Below are 23238 nucleotides of genomic sequence, written 5' to 3'. Positions count from 1 at the left end.
CTTGCAATAACATAATATTAACATGAGTACAATGTTTACCTAAGATAATCTCTCTTGCAGAGCATCAGATCAGCTTTGTAGTAAAGCTTCGATCCGACTTCGCCAAGGCGGCAGTCACAGCAGCCGCACTTCAAACAATCCTCGTGCCAGAACCGCTCCATCGCCTTCAAGAGGAATCTCTCGGTGATGACCTTCCCACACTGAGCACAGAGCCTTGCTCCGCCCGTACCTGCCGACACACTGCCCAATGCATACTTATTGTCTTCTTGTTGACCTGTGTACCAAAAAAATCAGTATTATACCACATTTTTCTTATCTATACTAATATTATAAAGAGGAAAACTTTGTTTGTTGGATTGTAATGAATAGGCTCAAAAACTACTGGACCAATTTTCAAAATTCTTTCACCATTCGAAAGCTACATTATCCACGAGTAACATAGGCTATATTTTATTTGAAATATATTTGATTAATAGATTTTGGGGCGGTACTAAGTTTGTCGGGTCAGCTAGTACCTAATACAGAAGTAAACAAGCAGTGATAAGTGACTAATGCCGCTCATTGATTCGTAGCTGAGGTAGACCCAAAACACAGCAGTGCTTAACAATGCCTTAAGCATAGAGAGGTTAGTCAGTCAGTCAAATCGGAACAATGGGTTCTACCACCTTCAAACCAATTTTATCAAATTTATTTCTAGTTACAAAATCATAATACATTAGCACGGCACATAATTGTATTTTGGTTAGTTTCCTGCAATTACAGTTAATTATTAAAACTGCAAACTATTGTTCACGGAAGAACACTAATAGAATTCTATTTACAGTCACGAGGCCGATAACGCATAATGTAATTTTAATTACAATATCTTGTTAATGCAAAATTAGACAAACAAATACAGCAACGCGGTGTTTAATTTAGTTAACAGGCACATTGTAATGCATTCTGTACCCTTAGTATGAGTTTCAACGTTTTTACAAAAATTACTGTTTATGTATTTGTTTACGTATTTATCCCACATTTCCAATCAGCGCCCCTAGCGGACTTTATCAGAACTAATTGGGAATGTATGAGAAATACGTAAACAAATACAAAAACAGTCATTCTTGTTAAAACGTAAAAACTCATACTAAGGGTACTGTTTCGCTACACACTGGTGAGTAATTGTTCATAATATGAGACTCATTATGGCATTTATCTAGGCTCGATTGTTTTCTACAGTGTAATTGCATCAATTAATTCGAGCAGACGCGTAGTGCGTGACGCAGTCACCGGTCGCTGACGTCATTAGGATGCGCATACGCATATTTCTCGTGCGAAAAACTGCAACATTGTATTCATCATAAATGGGCTTGTTTGAACGCAACGCATAAATGTTAGTTAAATGTTCTTGTAAAAAGAGTCTACCCAATTATGGCGTAATTATAATAATTGCAATGTCATTGTTTCATTGCTGATAAAAATCATTGTGCAACATTTCTACACTATCTAATATTATAAAGAGGAAAACTTTGTTTATTTATTTGGTTATAATAAATAGGCTCATAAACTACTAGACCGATTTTAAAAATTCTTTCACCATTCGAAACCTACATTATCTACGAGTAACATAGGCTATTTTATATGAAATATATTTGATAAATATATTTTAAGGCAGGACAAAGTTTTCCGGGTAGTCCGGGTAGTCAGCTAGTCATATATAAGTTCATTCATTTTGAACAATATACTTATAACAAAATTGTCATTTATATGCTTGGTACATAACAATTATATTGCACGAAGTTAGAAATTAAATATCACTTCCTTAAAACGTAAAGGAAAACATCGAAACACCGTGCGATTTTTTTTAAAAAGATCTCAAGAGAATGTAAAGTCTATCAATTCGCACTTGGTCGTGAGTGAAACGATAATATATTGACGACGGTTGTAATAATTAAAGACAATGTTTTTCTTAAGCCCTTAACCCTATTATTTTAACTAGAGTTAAAGGAGATACTAGATATATATCTAGGTAGTAAGTTTATTGTGAACTACAATACCTATCAATTAACAAATATCATTACGTCATTCAAATCATTTATCCCTAACGAACACAGACAAACATGTCATTTACACAACAATGATTGATGTGATAATGTGTAAAGACAATATATGAGTTAGTAAACAATCATTTCCAATTTATCGGAACACCGTCCACATAATAATGGGTACGTCAAACCAATCAAGGATCCAATTGAAGGGGTAACTAGGTGGACACAACTGGCAATCGATCAGTCGCATCGTCGTCCGATACATCGTTTATTAGGGTGCCGTACCCAAAGGGTAAAAACGGAACCTTATTACTAAGACTCCGCTGTCTGTCCGTCTGTCCGTCTGTTGTCTGTCATAGGGCTCTATCTCCTGAACCGTAATAGATAGGCACTTGATTTTTTTACAGTGTATGTATAAAGACCCGCGTGGCGGAGAGGTCACCGTACCGGTCTCACGAGCAGAGGGTTCCGGGTTCGATTCCCGGCTAGACAGATTTCTAAATGATGGACTTAGGTGTCTGTTTCTGGATCTGAGTGTTTGTGTATTTATATCTGTGTGTGTCCATAGCACCCACGACACAGGGAATCCTAGTATGGGGCTGTGAGTGTAGAAAGTGTGTGTGTGTTGTAAAGGTGGCCGCTATAACAACAAATATTTAAAATAAAAAAATTAAAATAAATCGCCATACAAAAAACCGCCATTTCTCGACGTTTTTCGCTTTAACTAAACCGTATTTTAACCGTAATTAGTAGACAGTACATATTTTCACAATGTATGTAAAAGTGGCTGCTATAATAACAAATACTAAAAATATAAAAACGTCGGCGGTACGGAACCCTCCGTGTGCGAGTCGACTTGCACTTGGCCAATTATTGGAGCCGACGTCGTGACAATAAAGTTAATTGGAGTATATTAATGACGGATCGTTAATAATAAAATAATAAAGATGACGTACGGCCTTTGGGCGTCGCAATTCGCAATTAGTGCGCCGCGGGGAACGCACCGGGTATATAGGACTTGTTAGATTGCGGTAAGTGAACGAGAAGCGAATTAAAATAAGATATCTTTTGGTTTATACTTCACGATAAAATATGAAAGTTATATTTTTATTAAATTATGGAATGATATTATTCATTTTGAGGAGAAACCTTGCCGCTGTACATGTAGAAATTTGCGTGATTCGTTACGCCTAACTTTTACTTCAAACAATATGTACATAAAATAACTGACAGTTCTCATTTTTTAATTTTTAATTTACAAAGAACAATTAATTTGTAGGAATATGAATATTATTAATAATATAATGTTTACTTTACAACCCACAGCGAACAGAAGAATTGAACACAATTTATTAGCACTTTCATTTAATTATTTTTTCTGTAAAAATATATTTTGTAGCATATCGCCTATCGCAAACGGTGAGACTAGAGAAAACAAGCGCCCACCAGTTCTCACAGGATTATTATTATACTTGTACGGCGCAATTATTTAGTCGGGTAGCAATTAGAATTAATTAAAGTAACAATTAGCGAGGACCGAACAGAAGCACTTATGGGATTTCAATTATACTATACATTTACGTTTTATGTCACTAGCGTTTATTGTGTTAAGACTGACAATAAATATTACTATGAAATGAAATATAGCGTCTTGAATAAGGAGATGAATTTGCTTGCTTATTCAATTACGGGCCGTCTGCGACGTATTTTTTCATTTTGTTAACTGTGTGTTACGACTATTTATTTCTTTATTTAATGTATACAAAGTTAATCTTCCATTACAGAATCATAATCTATGTAAATACTTATGACTAGATAGATATGTTTTCATCCTATTAAAGAATTTTAACAAATAGTAAATTCAAGTCAAGGACTTTGCTTTTATAGTTAAACTAACTAACTAACCTAACCTAACCTAACGATTAAGCAAACGTGCTAGGTGATGGAAAGTAGTCATCGCCGGCTATAAACATTTGCAACGTCGACCATGCGTCACTAGTTTTGGATGAGAGCTCTTTTTGTACCATTTTTGAAGGACTTTTTTTGAGGATAAAACTTCAAACCTTAAAGTACATTTAAATGTTTTGGGTCATGCGTTAGAAAAGCTCTAGTAAGATGCTTACACCTGAACATTTCAAAAGTATACGATCAAATTACTTAAATTGATTTCCTCTATGATTGTCTGTAATTAATAGCTGCCTATATATAGATTCCCTAGAAAAGTACTGACTTCAATCGAGAAATGTACTCTTGCATTGTAATTGAAGTCATAATAGAAAGTTGGATCGTGGGTTTCCTCGTTATTCTCAGAAAGTGTGCAAACACGGGCTTTTTGTGAGATAAAAACTTAAGTGGCAGTGTCGTTGACGAAGTAACTCAGACGACTCCTAATAAGTATTTAATTTTTCATACTAACACATATGTGAATTCGTTATCGTACGTATGAACACATGACGACTAATTGACTCAATGTATATTCATCTAGATTATTAACTATCTGTGAGCCCAATTTCAACAAAATCAGCACGCATCCAGCCTCGCAACTTTAGTGTTTCCAACATTAGTAAGATTTGTGTGTTGCGAATGTTGTGATACCAGAAGTGTTGTATTAGGACTCTATTCTATTCCTTCCTCAATAAGTATCTTACAGCGATCCAAGAATCCGTATTTTTCTGAGGAAAAGCTCACTGTACATCGGATTCCACTGTACCGGGGGCTGTTGGCGTGTTTTGTCCATTTGTGGCTATGCATGTCGTTAATACCGTAATTATGGAGCGACTGCGAGCCGTTCTAACAACCAGATCGATTATATCGATTCATAGACTTGCCACGTTAATGTTTGCGGTTTACAGCACTATGCATACCTCAGTTTGTATTAGCTCAGTTTATTATAATGAGCTGTGATTGATTGCGTAGTGGTTTAAAATTTCACCAATCAATCTGGGAATCCGAGGCTTAAATCTAGGTGTGAGGTCTAGCAATGTAGTTGGTCAGCATCAGACCCGTGCCCACCAGTGGGATATTAATGGGTGGACGAGTTAATATTACATGCACGCAATTTGCATTTACAACTCGATTTATAATTCAAGATCCATTTGTAATCATGTACCTATGCATCGGAGCATCGTAGAGTTAGCTCTAGGCTACAAGGTGTGGGCAAACCTAGCCAGCGGCGAGAGCAGGTAATATAAATTATCTAACATTAGAAATAAAAAAAAACCATCGTGAAACCGTTACTGTCCCAATGCTGGGTCTCCTCTCAGAATAAGAAGGATTAGGCCATAGTCCACCGCGCTGGCCAAGTGCGTGTTGGTTGACTTCAACATACCTTTGAGAATTTGTTATTTTAAAGATCTCTCAGTTATGCAGGTTTCATCAAGATTCCCTTCGCCATTAAAGCAAGTGATAAATTATTTCAAAGGTACATAACTTTGAAAAAATAGACCTGTTAGATATTTGAACCTCGAACCCCTCGATAAAGAAGCCGAGTTTCAACCACTAAACCATCACTATTTTAAGAAACACCCTGTAGACACTAATTCACAGACACAAATCGTTTCAAACACCGGCGCTTCTAGTTAATATCACTGTATTCCCACGGCGATAATTTTCTTTATTCATACATATTTCACGACATTACCTAACGCACGTTTGTTTATTCGAAAAGCAATAAACACTCCGAGATTGGACGGCGGCAATAAAATAAATTAATAATACAAAATTAACATTTCGCATGCGTGTTGTTTTCATTTCATTTAATGTTAAGGCGTATTATTTCGTTTTATTACTGTGCTGAGTTGAAAATTTGAAAACTTGGCTACCGAATTGGTACAGTACCGAAATGGTATGATTCCGCCAACACAGCCGTCCCGCCGCCAACGTATTAAGGCAGTGTTTCTCAAAGTAACTGCAACCGCGACGACCCCCACGCAAAGCCTTTGTAAGAGGATCTCGAAACCTCAATAAAAATAAATTTTCACAAAAAAATATTTAATTAAAGGACATTTGTAGGTACATAATTGGGTACTTAACCCTTAACTATACGTAAAAAGAGACAAAAGTATTATATAGATTTCAGATTAGTAATTTGGAAAGCGTGGAAAGTAGGGGAACGCAAAATATTGTAATATTCTCAGGGGGTCGTGCCATGAAAAAGATTGACAACCACTGTATTAAGGGACCGAAATGAAAATAAGTCCGGAAATGCACGGAAAGTAATTTGTTTTGGCGTGAACGAACCATTAGCTATCATACAATAGCGCTATTCCTGACAAAACTGATCGCACTTGAATAGCATGTACCTAATTGCTTTTTCTCGATTACATCAATACAAAATAATTGCCGGAAGATGTGTATTATTATATTACTTATCATTATAACAATTACATTTTTTTTATAATATAGGAATAACAGACGAGCATGCAATCCACCTGATGGTAAGTGGCTACTGCCGCCCATGGACATCTGTAATCGACCCCAGATACGATTAGATATTCCTACCTGATGTCGGCCACAGATGCGCCGCTACCCCTGAGGACTAAGCTGGAACGCCTCGAAAAAGTAAGTCTCCCTTACCACACCCTTCAAAACGGAACACAGCAGCGTCTAACACTGCTGTTATTAGGCAGAAATAGGAATTTTATAATTATCTCGGAATGCATCAGTTTAGTATTAGATTTTAATGAAGATTCAATATATAGATAGGGCTGTAGAGCGGACATTGTCAAGACTTTTATACAAATCTTTTATTGCGCTTCAAAAAGGCACCATCTCGGATTGACTGGCGTTTGGCTTATATTTTAACTACTTATTACCAATAGGTGATAAGTCGAGGTCACTTCTTGTCCCTATATACAGTCTATGAGTACTAGTATGTACATATACTAGCTGACCCGGCAAACGTCGTGTTGCCATAAAAATAAAAGAATATTAGGGGTGATAAGGGTGATCACTCAGGGGTATGAAAAATAGATACGAGTAGTAGCCGATTCCCAGACCTACTGAATATGCATATAGAATTTGGTGAAAATCGGTAAAGCCGTTTCGGAGGAGTACGGCAACTAACATTGTGACACGAGAATTTTATATATACGATAGTTGAATGTCGTTGATTTTAACATTTTTTACAAAAGTATTGATCGTATTGCAAAATTAATTAACTTATGAATAATGTTTTATCTTAATTTTATGATCATTTCAACAAACATTGTAAAATATAATTGAAGAAGGCATAAATGTCAAAGATTAATTATTTATATTTATATTACCAGTTATCACAATACCTTATCGGATCCAAGAAATTAATTAGAATTCAAATGAACTAATTAGCATGATTTCAAGGTTATATCCTTTTTTATTTCATTAACTGGAATTGATTACTTTAATTATACGCAAATCTTACCTATTTCTGCCTCACAGCAGTGTTAAGCGATTCTGTTTCATGTCAAAGGGTGAGGGTGAGAGACGTGGTCAAGACTTTCTTCGACAGTAGAATAAATACGATTATGGATATTAGATACAGAATAAACATCATCGAAAATCGTTGAGTGCTTTTGAGCCGCACGTAAAACCGATTTCTGGCGTGGCGACGCATGCAGTGGCGACGTCGCCACGCTATACGGTGGTATATATATACAGTCTATATGCAGTAGTGTGTACGGTGTGGCGACGCGTTGCCATGCGCAATCGAATTCAATAAATAGTCATCGTTATCTGGAAAAAAAACGTAATATTTTATTTTATCATTATGACATATTTAGTTCCTATCACAATATGTTCTTTTCTGCATATTACTTTTACAAAATAATGTCGATGTTTCACATCTGCCAGGCGTCCCGTGACGGCTCACTTTTTTTTCATTGAAGCAACAAACGGGAACGCAGTCTATCTACATAATGGTCATTGTCCACGGACATCTATATCCTAACCACGAGTTTTTACGTTTTGACACACATGACTGTTTTGGTATTTGTTTACGTATTTGCCCATACAATTTCCAATCAGCGCCCCTAGCGGATTGTATCAGAACATAGTGTCAGTAACGTAACATTCAATGTCATTGACAAAATGGCGCTTTATGTTTTGTCTCTCTTTTTTGCGAACATGTGAGGCAGACAAAAAGTATTACGTTTACTTACTTAAGCAAAATAACAGAATAATGGATTGAGTAAACGCAACGTAAAATTGTGGGATGTTCTGAAAACTCATAGTAAGGGTACTGATGTTGATGAGGATTGATGACTTCAAAGATAGTCGCCTAATATACAAGTCAGCAGTATCCACACCCTTTCACCGTATCGTAAAAGCTGTTTCACGCTAAAAATAGATGTGGCCGAATTAGTTTCCCGATCGAACAATACGAGTATAGAAGCATCGCGCTCGGAGGACTCCAGTTGTGATCCATCGGAGATCCCGGTGTTCTCCACTAAGCACTGATGACGGACCCCCTACGATTTATATACCCTCCCGGCCTACGGAGGGTTTTAGTGTGGTAAACATCCCACATAACCCGGCGTCGCTCCCACGTCATCGGGTACCTTTTGAAGATTTCCCCCTCGAACAAAAAAGAAAAAACCAAAAAGGTACCTCCAAATATTATAAGACACCAGCGTGGCGGTATTATCTCCCCGGTCGAAACATATTCGAACCTTCGAATATTATAAGCCATTAACAAAATAAACGTAAACGAAACATTGGGTGTTACACGAAATGCCCAACTTGGCGTACTCATGCGTGTCTCCAACCGAGTGGGTAACATTCCGCGAATTCAATTAAATGCCAGGTTATTGTAATGTACCCGCATCACGACCACTCCGCAATCATTCCGTGCAATTTACAATGTTCATTGCGTTTTGCAATTAACTTGGCCTTCCCATACTAACGTATAACTCGGGACAGTAAAGAATGATTTTAAACCAATATTAAGTTTATTGGACTCTCTTTAAATAAGTGTTATTTTATTATTATTTAGGACGAATGTGTTGTGAAAGGAATATATGTCTACGTAGACTAAGTTTCATTTTTATTTTCCATAATAATTTTTAATTTTACATATTTATATGTAGGGTATTCAGTTACAGGAGCCGAAATGTAATGTAATAAAAAAATTGATTATGTTTTTCGTAACAAATTTCAAACTACGTGAATTTCAAATCCTTTTTATATGGCACGGTTTACATCGTGATGAATTGCTAATATATATGTTACGCACACATTGTTGAAACGCGTATGTAATTATGGATATAGTTTTACGATGTTAATCACTTTAAGCCGTAAAAAGTTAACTAATACTATTACTGTACTGTTTTTGTAGCAATTGAGTTTTCATTCGTTTTTATTAAGTTTTTGCGCATTACTTTGGCAGCACTTCAGTTAAGTATGTCCAATTACTTGAAACCGATAAAATGTGTTTATTAATATATTGTAATTATTTTAAGTGCTTTGAAACCTAAGTAATTACTGTGGGGGTCTAAGGTTAAGCTACATTTATGCGTTAAGTTTCCAGTACCTAAGTAGCGAAATGTAGATAAACTTTAAAGTACTCGTAGTAACAGATTGAGTAGGTTAAATGAAAATATTTGTTTACAACTCTCTTATCGTAAAATAAATTAAGGTTGGTATTCAAGTCGTAAATATGAACTCTATATATTATTTATTAAATAATATATTGGCTTTACCGTAAATAAGAACACTATATATATAATTTATTACTTTATTTTATTACTCTATAAATATTTGTTGCAATAAAACTATTTATTGCAGTTATTATGCTGTATTCTGTACAATGACAGTGTAATTTAAACCCTTAGCACATTTTATTGTTTCCGTGTAAGAAGCATATATACAAAGTATACACACAGAAGTATACTTACAAAATAGCTAAGGAAACGTAGACAACATTCCTTTCAAGTTTTTGATATTCGGTTACTTATTTTTAAATTCATAAGGTAAGCTCTTAGCAAAATCTCTTAATACCTATATCTTTCTTATAAGTGCATCACTTTAGCATAAATATCAATCTTCAAATGACTTTTTATTAGTTTAATGATAATTCCATGCCATTTATTTGCATATACTATCTAAATAGTATCCTTTATTGGTTTTACTTAATACATTTTCTTAAAAACATATAAATAGCAAACCGGGAAACAACTTTTCTAAATTGATGAGGTTCGAGTGTTTTAATTATAATACTCGTAACAACTAGAATTATGTTAAAATCAAAGGTTAATCTTATATATAAAATTCTCGTATTACAATGTTAGTTACCGTACTCCTCCGAACAGCTTTACCGATTTTCACCAAATTTTATATGCATATTCAGTAGATCTAAGAATCGGCTACTATCTATTTTTCATACCCCTAAGTGATAAGGGTTGTTCACCCTAAACATTTTTTTATTTATATGGCAACACAACGTTTGCCGGGTCAGCTAGTAATGTATATCGAAGTCACGAAGTAATGGCTATTTATTAAGTACAACTTGTGCCTGCGGCTTCATTCGTGGATTGAGAATATAAAGTCAATTATATAACGCCTTTCTATCAAGCTCACAGAGCACAACAGTAAACTGAAATTCTCCGCTTCGTATACGCGACATGCAATGTCATAACATTGCTTCTGACTTTAATTGTAATAACTTTTGACAAGTTGCATCGTTTTCAATGAAATAAAGACTTAAATGTTAAGTTAAGATACAGACTATAAAAAATTGTCAAATCATAGAAATCGATTCAGTAGTTTCGGAGTGATGCGACTTCAAACACACAGACAAACAAAAAATGTAAATGTGAGAAATGGCTATTATTGCTTATTCTCAGTTTAACTGTTTTTAATATATTCGATGTACAGACACTCCAACCTTACACTCTTATTATATGTATAGATAGTTTTGTTTATTTAGTTTCACCAATCGGTCATTCATTAAACAATGAAGTTGATTGCGCTCGCGATATCCATTATGCGGGCAGCAATTAGATTTAACCAAATGCGGGTTTAACGCTAATAATGACTCGATTGTAAAAACTTTACTGGATGTTGCCCTGAATAAAATTATCGTACTTTCTACAATTTGCATTATTAAGCTGGCATAAATTTACTTATGCTTGTGAAACATTCCGAGCATAGTCGGTTGTTAATGAGACTGTACATTATATTTAATGGGCTGTCAATTGTATGTTCAATGTTTTTTAACTACACTTTAGTTTGCTTTTAAGTCTAAGTTAATTATTAATCAAACTGTTCGTTATTGTAGTTTCTGGGAAGTAGACACGCTGTCGTTAAAAACTATTCAGTGCTTCATATTAATATGCATGTGTGGCACGGAGTATTGCTTGCATCTCTAAGCAGGGGTACCGCACTACCCGGAGCTTAAGCGACACCATACGGCACGCAGTACGTATCCCAAAAAGTCAAGGATGTAATAGTTTTAAAATGAAAGCTCTTTTTTAAAAAATAAATTTATCATTAAATTTTCATGTTTAATCTGTTGAAGGATATGTCCATGAGTGAGTAAAGAGCCCATTAGACTTATCGCTACATTTAGTTAAAAAGAACTCAAATATAATTAATTTCTAAATAAAGCTGACTAATAATGCGTTGCTACCTGTGGTTGCTACTTTAGAGCACTTTCTTAACTGGATAACCACTGCAGCTATATAAAAGAAATAAAAATAATAATGAGTTGATTTAACATTTATTTTTTCCTTAATTAGTCGCTCATGTCAAACCACTCCAGAATCTCGCGTGCTCTTTTAGTTCCTTGCGTGCTATGTTAAGGCGAAGTTCAGAACCTTTGACATCTTTAAAGGGCGGACCGCGCTGTTTCTGTACTAGATAGGGCAAGCATGAATTAGTATCGAATTCGGAAACTCGACTCCAATAACTTGTTCTACACGAACATTAATTGACATAATGGTTTAAGTTATTTGCGTGTACAAAGTTATCCTTGTAGGACGACGGTCCAACGTAGCGTTAGCAACAAAATTTCGAAAACATAAATATTAAATGTATCGTAATTTTTTTAAAGATACGTATCAAGATATCAAGTTTCGATATCATAAATTTAATTACTGCTATTTAAAAGTACGATTATAAAACATGTTTAGATGTAACACGATCTGGCTAGAAAAAGTAATTGGATTCTTACAATAGTTTCAAACTATCCCACTTCCGATATTGTGGCGATATACTGCTTTATTAAAAAATTCCACGTGAACTACCCCGCACCTTGCGACAACCCCTAAAGCCGTTAACATTTCCGTTATTAAAAAAGTACGAGACTTTGTCATCAGAGAAGTTAGTTTTTTTTAATTAAAATTATGAAATTGATATTGCCTTTACGGAGCTCGCTTCCCGACTCAACCTTCTGAAAGTTTAAATTAATTTTTGAATTAAGCCTAATGGCAGTGGTAAACGATTTCTAAAGAAAGAGTTTTCTGTTTGAGCAATTAAATTTTCAATTATTCCGCAAGAGAAATCGTTAGTATCTTAATTGGTTTTCATTGATGATTATAAAAAAATAATACGCGTATTTTTTGCGAGTGAATATTGCTTTTTGTTTCTGATAAAATGCATGTGGTCGTCATACATTTTTTTGATAAAATCTTCTGATCTCTTCGGTTCATTTGGAAGGGTACCACCGATACATTCACTCGTATCATGGAGCAGTTCTTGCTTTCCGTGGAAGGCAACTACTTTCCGAGGTAACTTTTAAATGAGACGACTATCTCAGTGCTCAAGAATAATCTGAATCCTCAGCACAGTAGACCGTGATACTACCAGTCAATCGGCTAATTAAAAGTTAATTAAAAAGTATATCCTGTACTTAGGCGACCGGGTTAATCTCGACATCTGTAATTGCTTATTCCAATAACACTACTTAGTATGCAAATTTAATGCCATTCTACTCATTGATTTTCCATGTAAAGTTCATTAGTGAACTGCAACCACGCTAATATCAATCTGTTGATGGATATTTCAACTTCTATAACGTGATGTTATTTTAGAAAAAATGATTTCTTGTAATACCTAATCCAAATTCGGTTAGATGGCGTTAGTTTTGAAAAAATAGCCAATTAAGCAAACACAAAGAGTACTAAATACGTTTTTTATTAAAATGGAGTCGTGTGTACAAGTATTGCACATTTAATTAATAAAATGTAATCCCTAATTTGTAGTACATAAAAGTACATGAGTTGTTATACCCACAGAAGTAGTAAATATCATTTATCTACATGCATCGATTTACGAATACGATGATATCTCTAAACAAAACGTGACATTTGAATATTCGTGCCCACAAGAAACAATATCTACATAAATATACCAGTATTATTAAACAAAGTTACCCACAGAAGTTACCCTTCAATAATTTATAAATTTGGCACGAACTTGTACTTAATTATAGGTGAAGGGTTTTAAAATAAGAGCAAGTTGATAGCACTTTGTTAAACTTAGATGAGAGTTAAAACATAATTAAATTAAAGGGTCAATCAAAGTTTATCTAAGTAGAGACAATCTACGCTATAAATTATTTTCTCAGAGAAAGGCTCCGAGCGAAACTTAAGCCTGACATAAGTGGGCAATAAACTTCAGCCAATTTGGAGATTCGCATCTGGAGGCTCTTATTAAAGCCCGAAAGTTAGTCCTTTTCATCCATCACTCGTAATACGTATGTGAGTTATTGTATGAAAAATTGAAGAATAAATTGAGTCGCTGCAGCGGCGGCGAGACATAAATCCCAACTGAGCCCTCAATATTGTTTTAAAGGGGAAGTGGCCATAAATTTTATCAGGGCCGCCCAGCCGCGGGCTGCCGCTCCGCTCCGTGGCCGCATGCTACATCCCGCTTCCCGTGGGTCATTCCCGATGTTCCCATTCCCCTCTATATACACGACGGAAAATACAAATTATGAAGTTTCTTACAATTGAAATGGAACGCACCTTTTGTTGTTAGAAAAACATATTAATTAGATGCATTTTTTAATTAGATTGACGCACTCTCTGAAGTGTAAGTAACCTTGCGTTTTCCTTCACCACTATGCTTGCTATAAGCAAATGATAATTTCTAATATGCACATTAACTTCAAAAAATCCCAGCGTGGCTGAGATTCAAACCTAAGACTATGTTAAACTGGTCTCTTAAATTTAAACATATTTGAAAATAATATAAAAGAACGAAAAGCATAACCCCGACGGAACCAGTTTTCGCAATTTTCCGGTGTTGGTCGTGCATTAGATGCTCATGTGAACTGGTTATGTTATTGCTGGAAAAATTGAAAGCCCGCGTCTGGGCATGTAGAGCGTATCATAAAACAGAAAATAAATCGAATGGCTTTAATTTATTTATTCGCGCGGTTATATTTATTTGTTCCTAATATTTATATCACAAATGTGATAGTAAGTTTGATACAATATTTACGATATGTTATAGCGTACGGCACTGTCCACGGGCAGCTCTGTGCACTGCTACTTTTTTTACTGTAATCACAAGATATATCAAATTCTTGTACAATGTGGCCTATGCTAATCTCTAAAATGTCTATATTACGACGATATGTTTACTTAATAGATACATATATTGACATAAGGATATATCATCATCACATATTTAGATATAAAATATTTATGTTTACTATGTAACCCGAAAAATATCTTCTACTATTTATAGAGCAACTTAGATGTTTGTTTTGTATGTAAAAGATGTTACGACCGTTAGATAACGATTCGTTCAATACAAACACACCAAGCTACGCCAGCAAAAGGGGTCCCTAGATTAAAACTTCAATTAGGAATACAGTAGGGAAACGTGGTTCTTGGGACGGCATTGCGGGCCACAATAAAAAATCGCTTATTTTTATCAATACGATCTGGGTGTCGGACATTTCGCATAAATGTGATATTGCAATATCGTTCGTCCCCTTTTTAATATCGCGACGGACGTCGCTGGGCGGTTTATGGCACAACCCTTCCCGAGTTTTATTCACGACCTGTTTGTCCTAATATTATAAAAAATTTACGTCAGCGGAACGAGAACGTTGCTTTTATTTTTCTTTCGCGTCAATAAGGTAAACTGTAAACAAATATAATTCCAGCAACTCAATTCGTCGTTAAAAAACCTGTAATGTAAGTTTACCTTTAATTTGAGAATTATGCAGTGAACGTAAAAGGTACGTACAAGTAATTATGTGCTTTAATCGGAAGAAGTAAATTGCGTGTGGCCGCGGAATGGGAAAATACGTAGCGACATAATCAATTACAGGAAAACGTGATATCACTATAACTTGCTCCTTTTATTTTTTATTTAACACTAGAGTAATGGACGGGATCATGCGACCCTTGTTGGCGACTTGTTAGCTTTTATTATGAAACCAATTAATTGACGTTTATATTATTATGTGTTTAGAATTATGGTTAAGTAATTCAAATGAATTTTATTTTTTTCAGATTTTTTATGACATTAATGTAGCCAACGAGCATGTGATCCACCTAATGGTAGCGCTTCTGCAGCCCATGGACATCTATAATAAACTCAATGTAGAATTAGGGTTTAACCTGAACCCGATCACAGCCTCATTGCCACTTTCGAGAGCTTAGATGATGGCCCAAGACTATGTACCTAAGTAAGCTATGTGTATGTAGCTACTTAACTGAATCATTGTATTGAAATAAAATAAATTTAAGTCAAAATATTACTGGTGTAATAGAAGTCTCCATATTCTTAATTAAGTCATTATTATTGACTTTCTATTAGTAAAGTACTCACTGGTAGCATTGTCGGGTTTATGCATGGCCGGCGGATCGCGAATCATGATGGAGCTGTCACTCTGGCATCACACGTTAGGATTTTCTTCTGAAACAAAATAAATCCGTATAAGACTAATACATTATTGTTACACACAGTAACAGGCTTTCTAATTAAATGGAAGTCGTTGTCAACCCATTACTGTACGGCTGCGGGGTCCAGTGGGACCAGTGGGTCTTCTCTGGAGTAAGAGATTTAAGTTAACCTAGTCCTCCGCGCTAGCAATGTACGGGTTAGATGTCTTCGCACACCTTTGGGAACTTTTTTAAGAGCTTTCATTCGTGGAGTGAAGGTAATTATATTTTCCTTTAACGATTCAGCAAGTGATTTTTAGTTTCTAATACACTCATAATTTAAAATCAGAGATGCAAGCATCGGTTTCGAACTTTGGAAATTTCGTTTGAAAAGCTGAGTTTGTAACCACTAGGCTATCACTGTATGTAAAATATATATAAATAGTAAAAAGTATTGAACCATTCTAAGAACGAAGATATTTCCGTACATCGCATCAATTCTTTATAGCAAAATGTCTTGCTTTATAGTTTCAAGCGGGCAAATTTTATTTCAAGGCATCCGTCTTAAAAGGCAATACGAGTCCTATATATCGCCGAGAGCGACGGACACGAGCACGCGTCTCAGTGAAACCTCATTAGAATAAACGATATCCTCTCCTTACGTCCACTCTGTGCGAGACCTTATTACTCCGACAAAATGCCGTCAAACGGCAACTACGTACCTCCGTTACTTCTAAAACGAGCCCTATATTACTAACATAAAGCATACTTTCCAAAACATGCCCGTATTCCAGCGAGTTAGAAGCAACTTTAGCCCGTGTGACCAGAACGTAGAGTGTAGTATGAAATGTAATCGAAATAACAAACAAGCTATTAGACGTTACTCCTTAAAGGTTGAGATGTCCATGCAAGCTGTAAATTGAAACCCGAAGGAGGCACTAATAACTCGTGCGGATCGTACCCTTTACTAGAAACGTAATACCGGTTGGGTTATTAGTTATTTCTGATGTATCTACTTTGCTAGCAATTATGAACATTACGTACCCACCTATCTTATACGAGTATCATTATTTGTGACAAAATAAAAATTTTGTGTCATTAAATTTATTAATTCCGTCAATGACGTCTTTAAATCAAATAAATTTAGTATTTGTGTCAATAATTTCCGTAGATACTTTCTACTATTATTACTCGACACACTATCAGGCATATCTGCTACCGAAGTGTTAATACGAGTACGACATATTTATGAGTTTATCACCAATCAAAAACATCTAAGTAACTACTATTTTTAAATCAACCCAAAACGTCGAAATCGTTCTCTAAATAACCGTGGAAATAAATGGCATCGGATAACATCCATGTTGTGCTATAAATAGCGCTATAAACTCGAAGCTGAATCAAAAACTTTTATAACCGCATCGAAATTCCCATCAGCACCTGTTACAAAGGCGGCTATCAAATTACTCGCGACATATCCGCGAGCGCCTCCGTCCATAAATACGGTATTCGTTATGCATTTCTCATATTCATGAATCCGTTTTATTGGCCCCAATAAAATATGAACATCTCAGAATGGATATGAGCGAGCAAATCTAATATAGATTGCTTGCGCTCGAATCGGTCCGATTGGCAGGATGAACCATACAGCTGAGACGCATTTTGGCAAAATGTACAGAATTGCTACTATGTTTCACTGCTTAATACTACAGAATTCAATTTAAGTGGGCAATCCTTTATCTCAGGCTCGGTTCGATATACGAGTAGATGGCACCTGAGCTGGATATGACGGACTGATTATGTGAATCATTGATCACTTTGAAATGTACAAGACCCGATAACCCGCAGGACTCCTATAATATTCCGCTCAATTGAACAAAAATTAAAAAATAAGAAGGTATTTTTGCTGAAAACTTAAAAATAAAACATAAACACTTACGAACGTACGAAACATTTTACTTAACTAACTCAGTGTGGTATAAGTACATAGGCACAAAGAAAAAATCACTTAGTTCTCAAGCTCACAATGATCTGTCTACAGTGAATACATACAAAGGAGAATTGTCTTGCGTTACTCCCCACGTATAATGCGAATTTAAAGGGCACTGTCACACTAAACCAGACACAAAAAAGGCCAGTCCTTCGTCAAGGTGTCAAAAATTCAACAGAGCGCCCGGATAAGTGGAATGGATGGCGGGCGTCCCGAATAAAATATTCTATGTCAAATCGTACGTCACGGGCTCTCCACTTGTTCTCTGAGAGTGCTTCGCGGAAGTCTCTTATTTATTCGCTTTTACGTCAGCTGCAGTACAGCTCTTTTGTGCCATAGCCGATTTACAAGCATCCATTAGGGAGTTTTATAAGCCTGAGTGCGTGATATGGCCGCTAATTATTTTCTTATACCCTACGTTACCTATGCCGTGATTCGTTGTGAAAGATATTACTCGAAAAACGTTTTTATACTTTAGAAGTAGATAACGAGAATGTCAGGTAAGTAGTCCTTGCCGCAAATAGATATTTGTAACCAACTTACAACTAGGGTTACACCTGAAACAGATCTACTGATTCGTCAGATGCATTGTCACTGCTGAGGATTAAGACAGTTGCATCATACATAAGTCAGCCAGCATCCACACCCTTCCCTTGAACCGCAAGATCTGTTTATATGAGAAGTAGAAATAAGGTCTAATGTGGGTCTAATGTGGGTCTAATGAACACTAGACTAGGTGTGGCGATGGTACTGCCCCATTCGAAACATATTTGTTTTACTACGTTTCAAAATGTATTAATATTTTTTTTATATTCAATGTTTTTACAATATTCACTTAATCAGTACTTACATCACATTATCGACACCGTCAATTAAGGAGATTTTGTTTTAAAACTCACCCTGCCTGATGGACGCCGACATTGGGGTGACTGCGTGGAAACATATGGACATTACCTTTCACACGAAATGTAAAACAATTACTTAATTCACTTGATAAAACATGTAGCATATAACTCAATCTACATACACTAATATTATAAAGAGGTAAAGTTTGTAACTTCGATTGTTTGTTTGTAAGGGAAAATTTTCGGAAATACTGAACCGATCATGAAAATTCTTTCACAATCAGAAAACTACACTATTCAGGGGTGCTATATTTTGTTATGATTGAACAATAAGTTCAAAGCAAAATAATGGCGTATGTATATCAAGTCTGGCAATTGGGCAAGATGTGATGCTTTACCAGCGTGCGCTAACGAAAGGATTCGGTATAGACAAACATAATGTTGATCAAATATGTTGTTCTCTATTAGTTCTACAAAAATGTCCGCGGTACTGTAAAGCTAGGTTTTATGTAATTTTCAGTTATACGTGGGTTAGGTTATGTTTTTAAAGGTGGGAAAAGCCGCGGGTGCTACTAGTAATAAATACCATTCTACATTGCTAATCATTCATTAAAATTAATTCAGCTTAACACAAACAATTTGATCCATTTAACGCAGAACTAATCTATTAGACAGTCCCTTCTGACTCCACACTGATCGAATTCATTATTCACCGGCAGAGAGCAATTAAAGCTCCACTAATCAATCTCAAACTTCAGCTGGGCTGAACTCTAATCAAGAAAACTCCTATTCCGTGAAAGCTTTCCGAACAAAATTTAACTTAATTAAAAATGTAAATTAAATTCCTAGGCGCTTCCACAAGCATCACGTCGTGCCGCGCCGGCGCTCGGGCTTTTGATTGCAGCTAAAAGGTTTGGGATTAGTGCGCGAAAGAGCTTTCAGTGCATTTGTAGAGCTTTTAAGTGGGAAGCTTTCGCTTAAGACACTTACATACAATGTAAATTTTATGTACCTCCTTGGTAACCGAATGGATTCTGTCGTTAAGCTGTTTTACTGTAATGTAAAACATTTTAATGTGTCATATTATTCTAATAAATGGCTATAAGAGAGCCGTTTTCATATCTTACATTTTAGCGTATAATATTTTAAAACTTTTTATTAAGTAAAAAAGATGTTTCTAAAAACCCTAGTCGCAAATTTTTATGGTTCCGTACGAAAAGGGTAAAGATGGAACCCTATTGCTATTCAACCATAACAAATAGACACTAAGAACTTCTATAAAGTGTGTACTATGACCCTACAATAATATGACAATTATAACAACAAATAAATTAAGTAAATAGGCTAAAATTAAAAGCTCTCCTAAAAGAAACACGTATTTAATTTTTACGGTTGATCTATGGAACCGCAATAATAAGACATTTTTCAATTTTCACAATGCGTGTACTTCTTTATTTGCTATGACAACTATTACTAAGAATACTATTTTTAAAAAATGTGTAAAGACCTAAATATTTAAAGGTGATACGGAACTCCCCGAGTTCGGGTTCGCACTTAACCGATTATTTCTTGCTACATTTTCATTTTTCTTATAGATGTTATTTTGGTTTTTAATCAAAATAAGTCAATACGTCACAAAGGGACGGCTAACGGATGTTATGAAAGGATTGCGTTGCCCTTACAAACCGGTGTATGAAAGTTGTGTAGCCGGAAATAAACCGTCCGTAAAATTGACAATTCTGCCGGAACTTCATTGCTGCTCGACAACGGTCCAGTCTGGGTGAACATGATTCCGTGATCAGTATTTAAGTAATTCTGCTAACTTATTCATGTTGAATGATAATTATGCCTGTATCAAGCTGTATCAAGCAATAATTAGTTTTAACAATATAGAAGAGAATGTACGCGGTATCTAAAGATAAAGTTTACTAGATTACAAAGTTTACTAGTTTACAAAGACCTCAAAAGAGGTATGCGTTTTGAGGTCTTTGTTACGCGAAAAGAAAACAATAACCGAAAATGTACAATGTGGTTAAAAGTGAATTATTTAACGGATTAGGGGGTGTGGGCGTTATAAAAGGGGTAGGAAGCGCAAGCCGGTCCAAGGAAGTTCGGTGTCCGGAAATAAACCGCCCGTAAAATTGTCAATTTCGAGGGAATTTCAACGCTTGGACCCGACAATTTTGAACCGTCCGGTTCGCGGACCGCGATCTGTTCTGACTCGGTGTTTAAGAGTCATTTTGTGTCAGCACTTCTTTTTGATTTTAAACAATTTCTTGTCTACCATTTCCTTCCCGTTTCGTTTTTTATGTTCTTTGTATAACATTAGAAGTAGCAAACGGACGTAGTGGTTCATACTGCCAATGCACACGTGTAATCAACCCTAAATAGACTTGGTCCTTGGCCCTGGTTAGTCCTACTTTAGGTCGTCACAGATGCGTTGCTACCCTCAATGATTCTATTAGACCACCAAGTATACCTAAGTGTCCCTCTCTTCCCACACCTTTCAAACCGAAAGCTTAATACTGATGTTAAGTAATAAGTGTCGCGTGATCCCTCTCAGTCGAATCATAAAGGGTTCTACAATTTTAAATCTGAATAAAAATCATTTCACAAAAACAAAACGTAATCCAACAAGGTATTACTCTCAAGTATTGCTCGGAATAATCTCATGAGTTCATTTTCGGTAATGTAGTATCAGAGTGGAAACTCATATTTGTAACGTACCTACCACACAAAGAAAATAAGCATTTCAATCTGGGTGCGCGCCAAAACAATCACTATTATTCACTGATTGCTACTACAAACAGTCAAGATAGTACATTTTATCAGATCCTTAGTATAGAGTGAAAAAATAACCATTACTTAATTGAAATTGTAATAAAGCTTTAGGTAAACCAACAAATATTGAAGTGTCGTAAAATAAATTTGATTTTTATTTAGGGATTTTATAAAATCCTTTAAAAGTTCAGAAATAAATTGGCTACGATATATCAGGGTCGCATACGCAGATAGCACACGCATGGCCCATCCAATCAGAGGGAGCAACGAGCAGAAAGCTTATTATCACGACGCGTTCCTCCATCGCTGTAATGAGAACGGCGGACAATGTCCCTACTGCACGTGCACTCAAACCCTCTCTTTTGAACTGAGATCATCGCAACACTCATCCGTGAAATTGATTCTCAAGAAAAGAAAAGACGAAAAGATAAATAAAAAGGAAATAGGAAAACACAAGCTAAGATTTGGCGTGAAATTGTTTTTCAGCGCCCGCCCACCGCCGACGCGTCTAGCGGCATCTCGGCTCGGGAATTTCCCAATTACTGGGTGTGAATGTATACTTGATGATTGTAACCTTTGTACCAATTTGTCCATGTAACTAGTTGAACTAAAAGTTCCTGAATACAGTTGTTGAATGTTAAAATTTCGCCATAAAACGCTTTTGTTGTTAACAGACTACATTACACACGAGAGCGCTTGAGAACTAGTTACGTCCATTCAATTAATCTAACAAATTGAATAAGCATCTGTAATATTTGGATAGGATACGTATTGTTATGTTGTCTATTGTATAACAATAAGTTGGAACGTGTGTCAGCGCTCATATTGGTCGAATTGGTATCTTAAAACACTGTGACATCTCATCCACTACGTGATCCATTTGCCGAAGTAAGAAGCAATCTCATTCAATACCCGGCCGCCTCCCCACATCCGTCCCCCAGTCCCCCCGCTAGGGCTGTTAACAATGCGATACTTTGTGCGCGCCGTATCACGAAACGCAATAAAACTTTACATTTCTCTTTAACTACTTTCCTACAGTAATCGGCATGTGATAGGAATGGGGTATAAATATAGGATTTACTATAACGACACCGGGAAATGTATTTGTACGTAAACAAGGCATAAATAAATTAATAAATAGTCGTCATAATAAGTCGTTTATGATAGTTTTTATTGACGGAAAATAACATAAAATGTTGTCATGTGAAAAAGTGATTTAATTTTAATTACAAATATTTTTATTGCCAGCCCTGTGGATATCTAGTATCGCTTTTTCCGATTGTATTAGATTCAGCTGCCCTTTTCATCTACATGTCGTTCTCCTTGCCTCTCAAGAGGGTACCGAGTTGTGGATACGTCTTAAACGCCACTTGCTTCGCACTGTTTTATATCAGCCCTTTAGCACCAAAAAGTGTTTTTTTCTCCTTTGTGCTTATACATTGATTTTTATTCCAAAACAATAATATTTGTATTAAGCACGAAATTTTAAATACAATAAGTAGCATTATGTAGCTTTGCAAATATTATCCGAAAAAATGAATTATAATTGGAACTTTTATTTTTTGCATAACATTTTATCTTCAAAAATTATACTGCCCCGCCTACTTGATTGTGTAATTGAGATTCCTCATTCAATTTCAAACAGAAAGCATTTTAATCATTTTTGTTAACAAAATTCAAATTTACATGCCAAGTATATTTTCGCAACTTCAACATAATCAAATCTCCAGCCAATCCGATTACAAAACTAGAAATCGTCACTCGTGAAACTATGAATA

The 23238-nt window shown here is 35.7% G+C and overlaps 1 protein-coding gene across 3 annotated transcripts in view; it reads right to left on the bottom strand.

Annotated features, from left to right (window-relative positions):
* The window catches only part of LOC140751475 (LIM domain only protein 3), a 54963-nt gene that overhangs the window by 6524 nt on the left and 25201 nt on the right, over nt 1-23238 (bottom strand). For 2 of the 3 annotated variants that reach the window (XM_073085349.1, XM_073085347.1), the window contains exons 2-3: nt 15792-15878; nt 40-274 (exon numbers count right to left, since the gene is read on the bottom strand). In XM_073085349.1, coding sequence (XP_072941450.1) covers nt 40-274; nt 15792-15837 — 281 coding nt within the window. In that variant the 5' untranslated portion in view covers nt 15838-15878. The remainder of the gene's footprint in view (nt 1-39; nt 275-15791; nt 15879-23238) is intronic. The other variant, XM_073085348.1, reaches the window with a different exon arrangement.

Source organism: Epargyreus clarus, unplaced genomic scaffold, assembly GCF_041222505.1.
Source record: "Epargyreus clarus isolate Ecla_fem2 unplaced genomic scaffold, WU_Ecla_fem_2.2 ptg000023l, whole genome shotgun sequence".
In the NCBI taxonomy this organism is placed as follows: Eukaryota; Metazoa; Arthropoda; class Insecta; order Lepidoptera; family Hesperiidae; genus Epargyreus; species Epargyreus clarus.
Note: the sequence above shows the minus strand (reverse complement) of the source record. Positions and strands in the feature narration are given on the sequence as shown.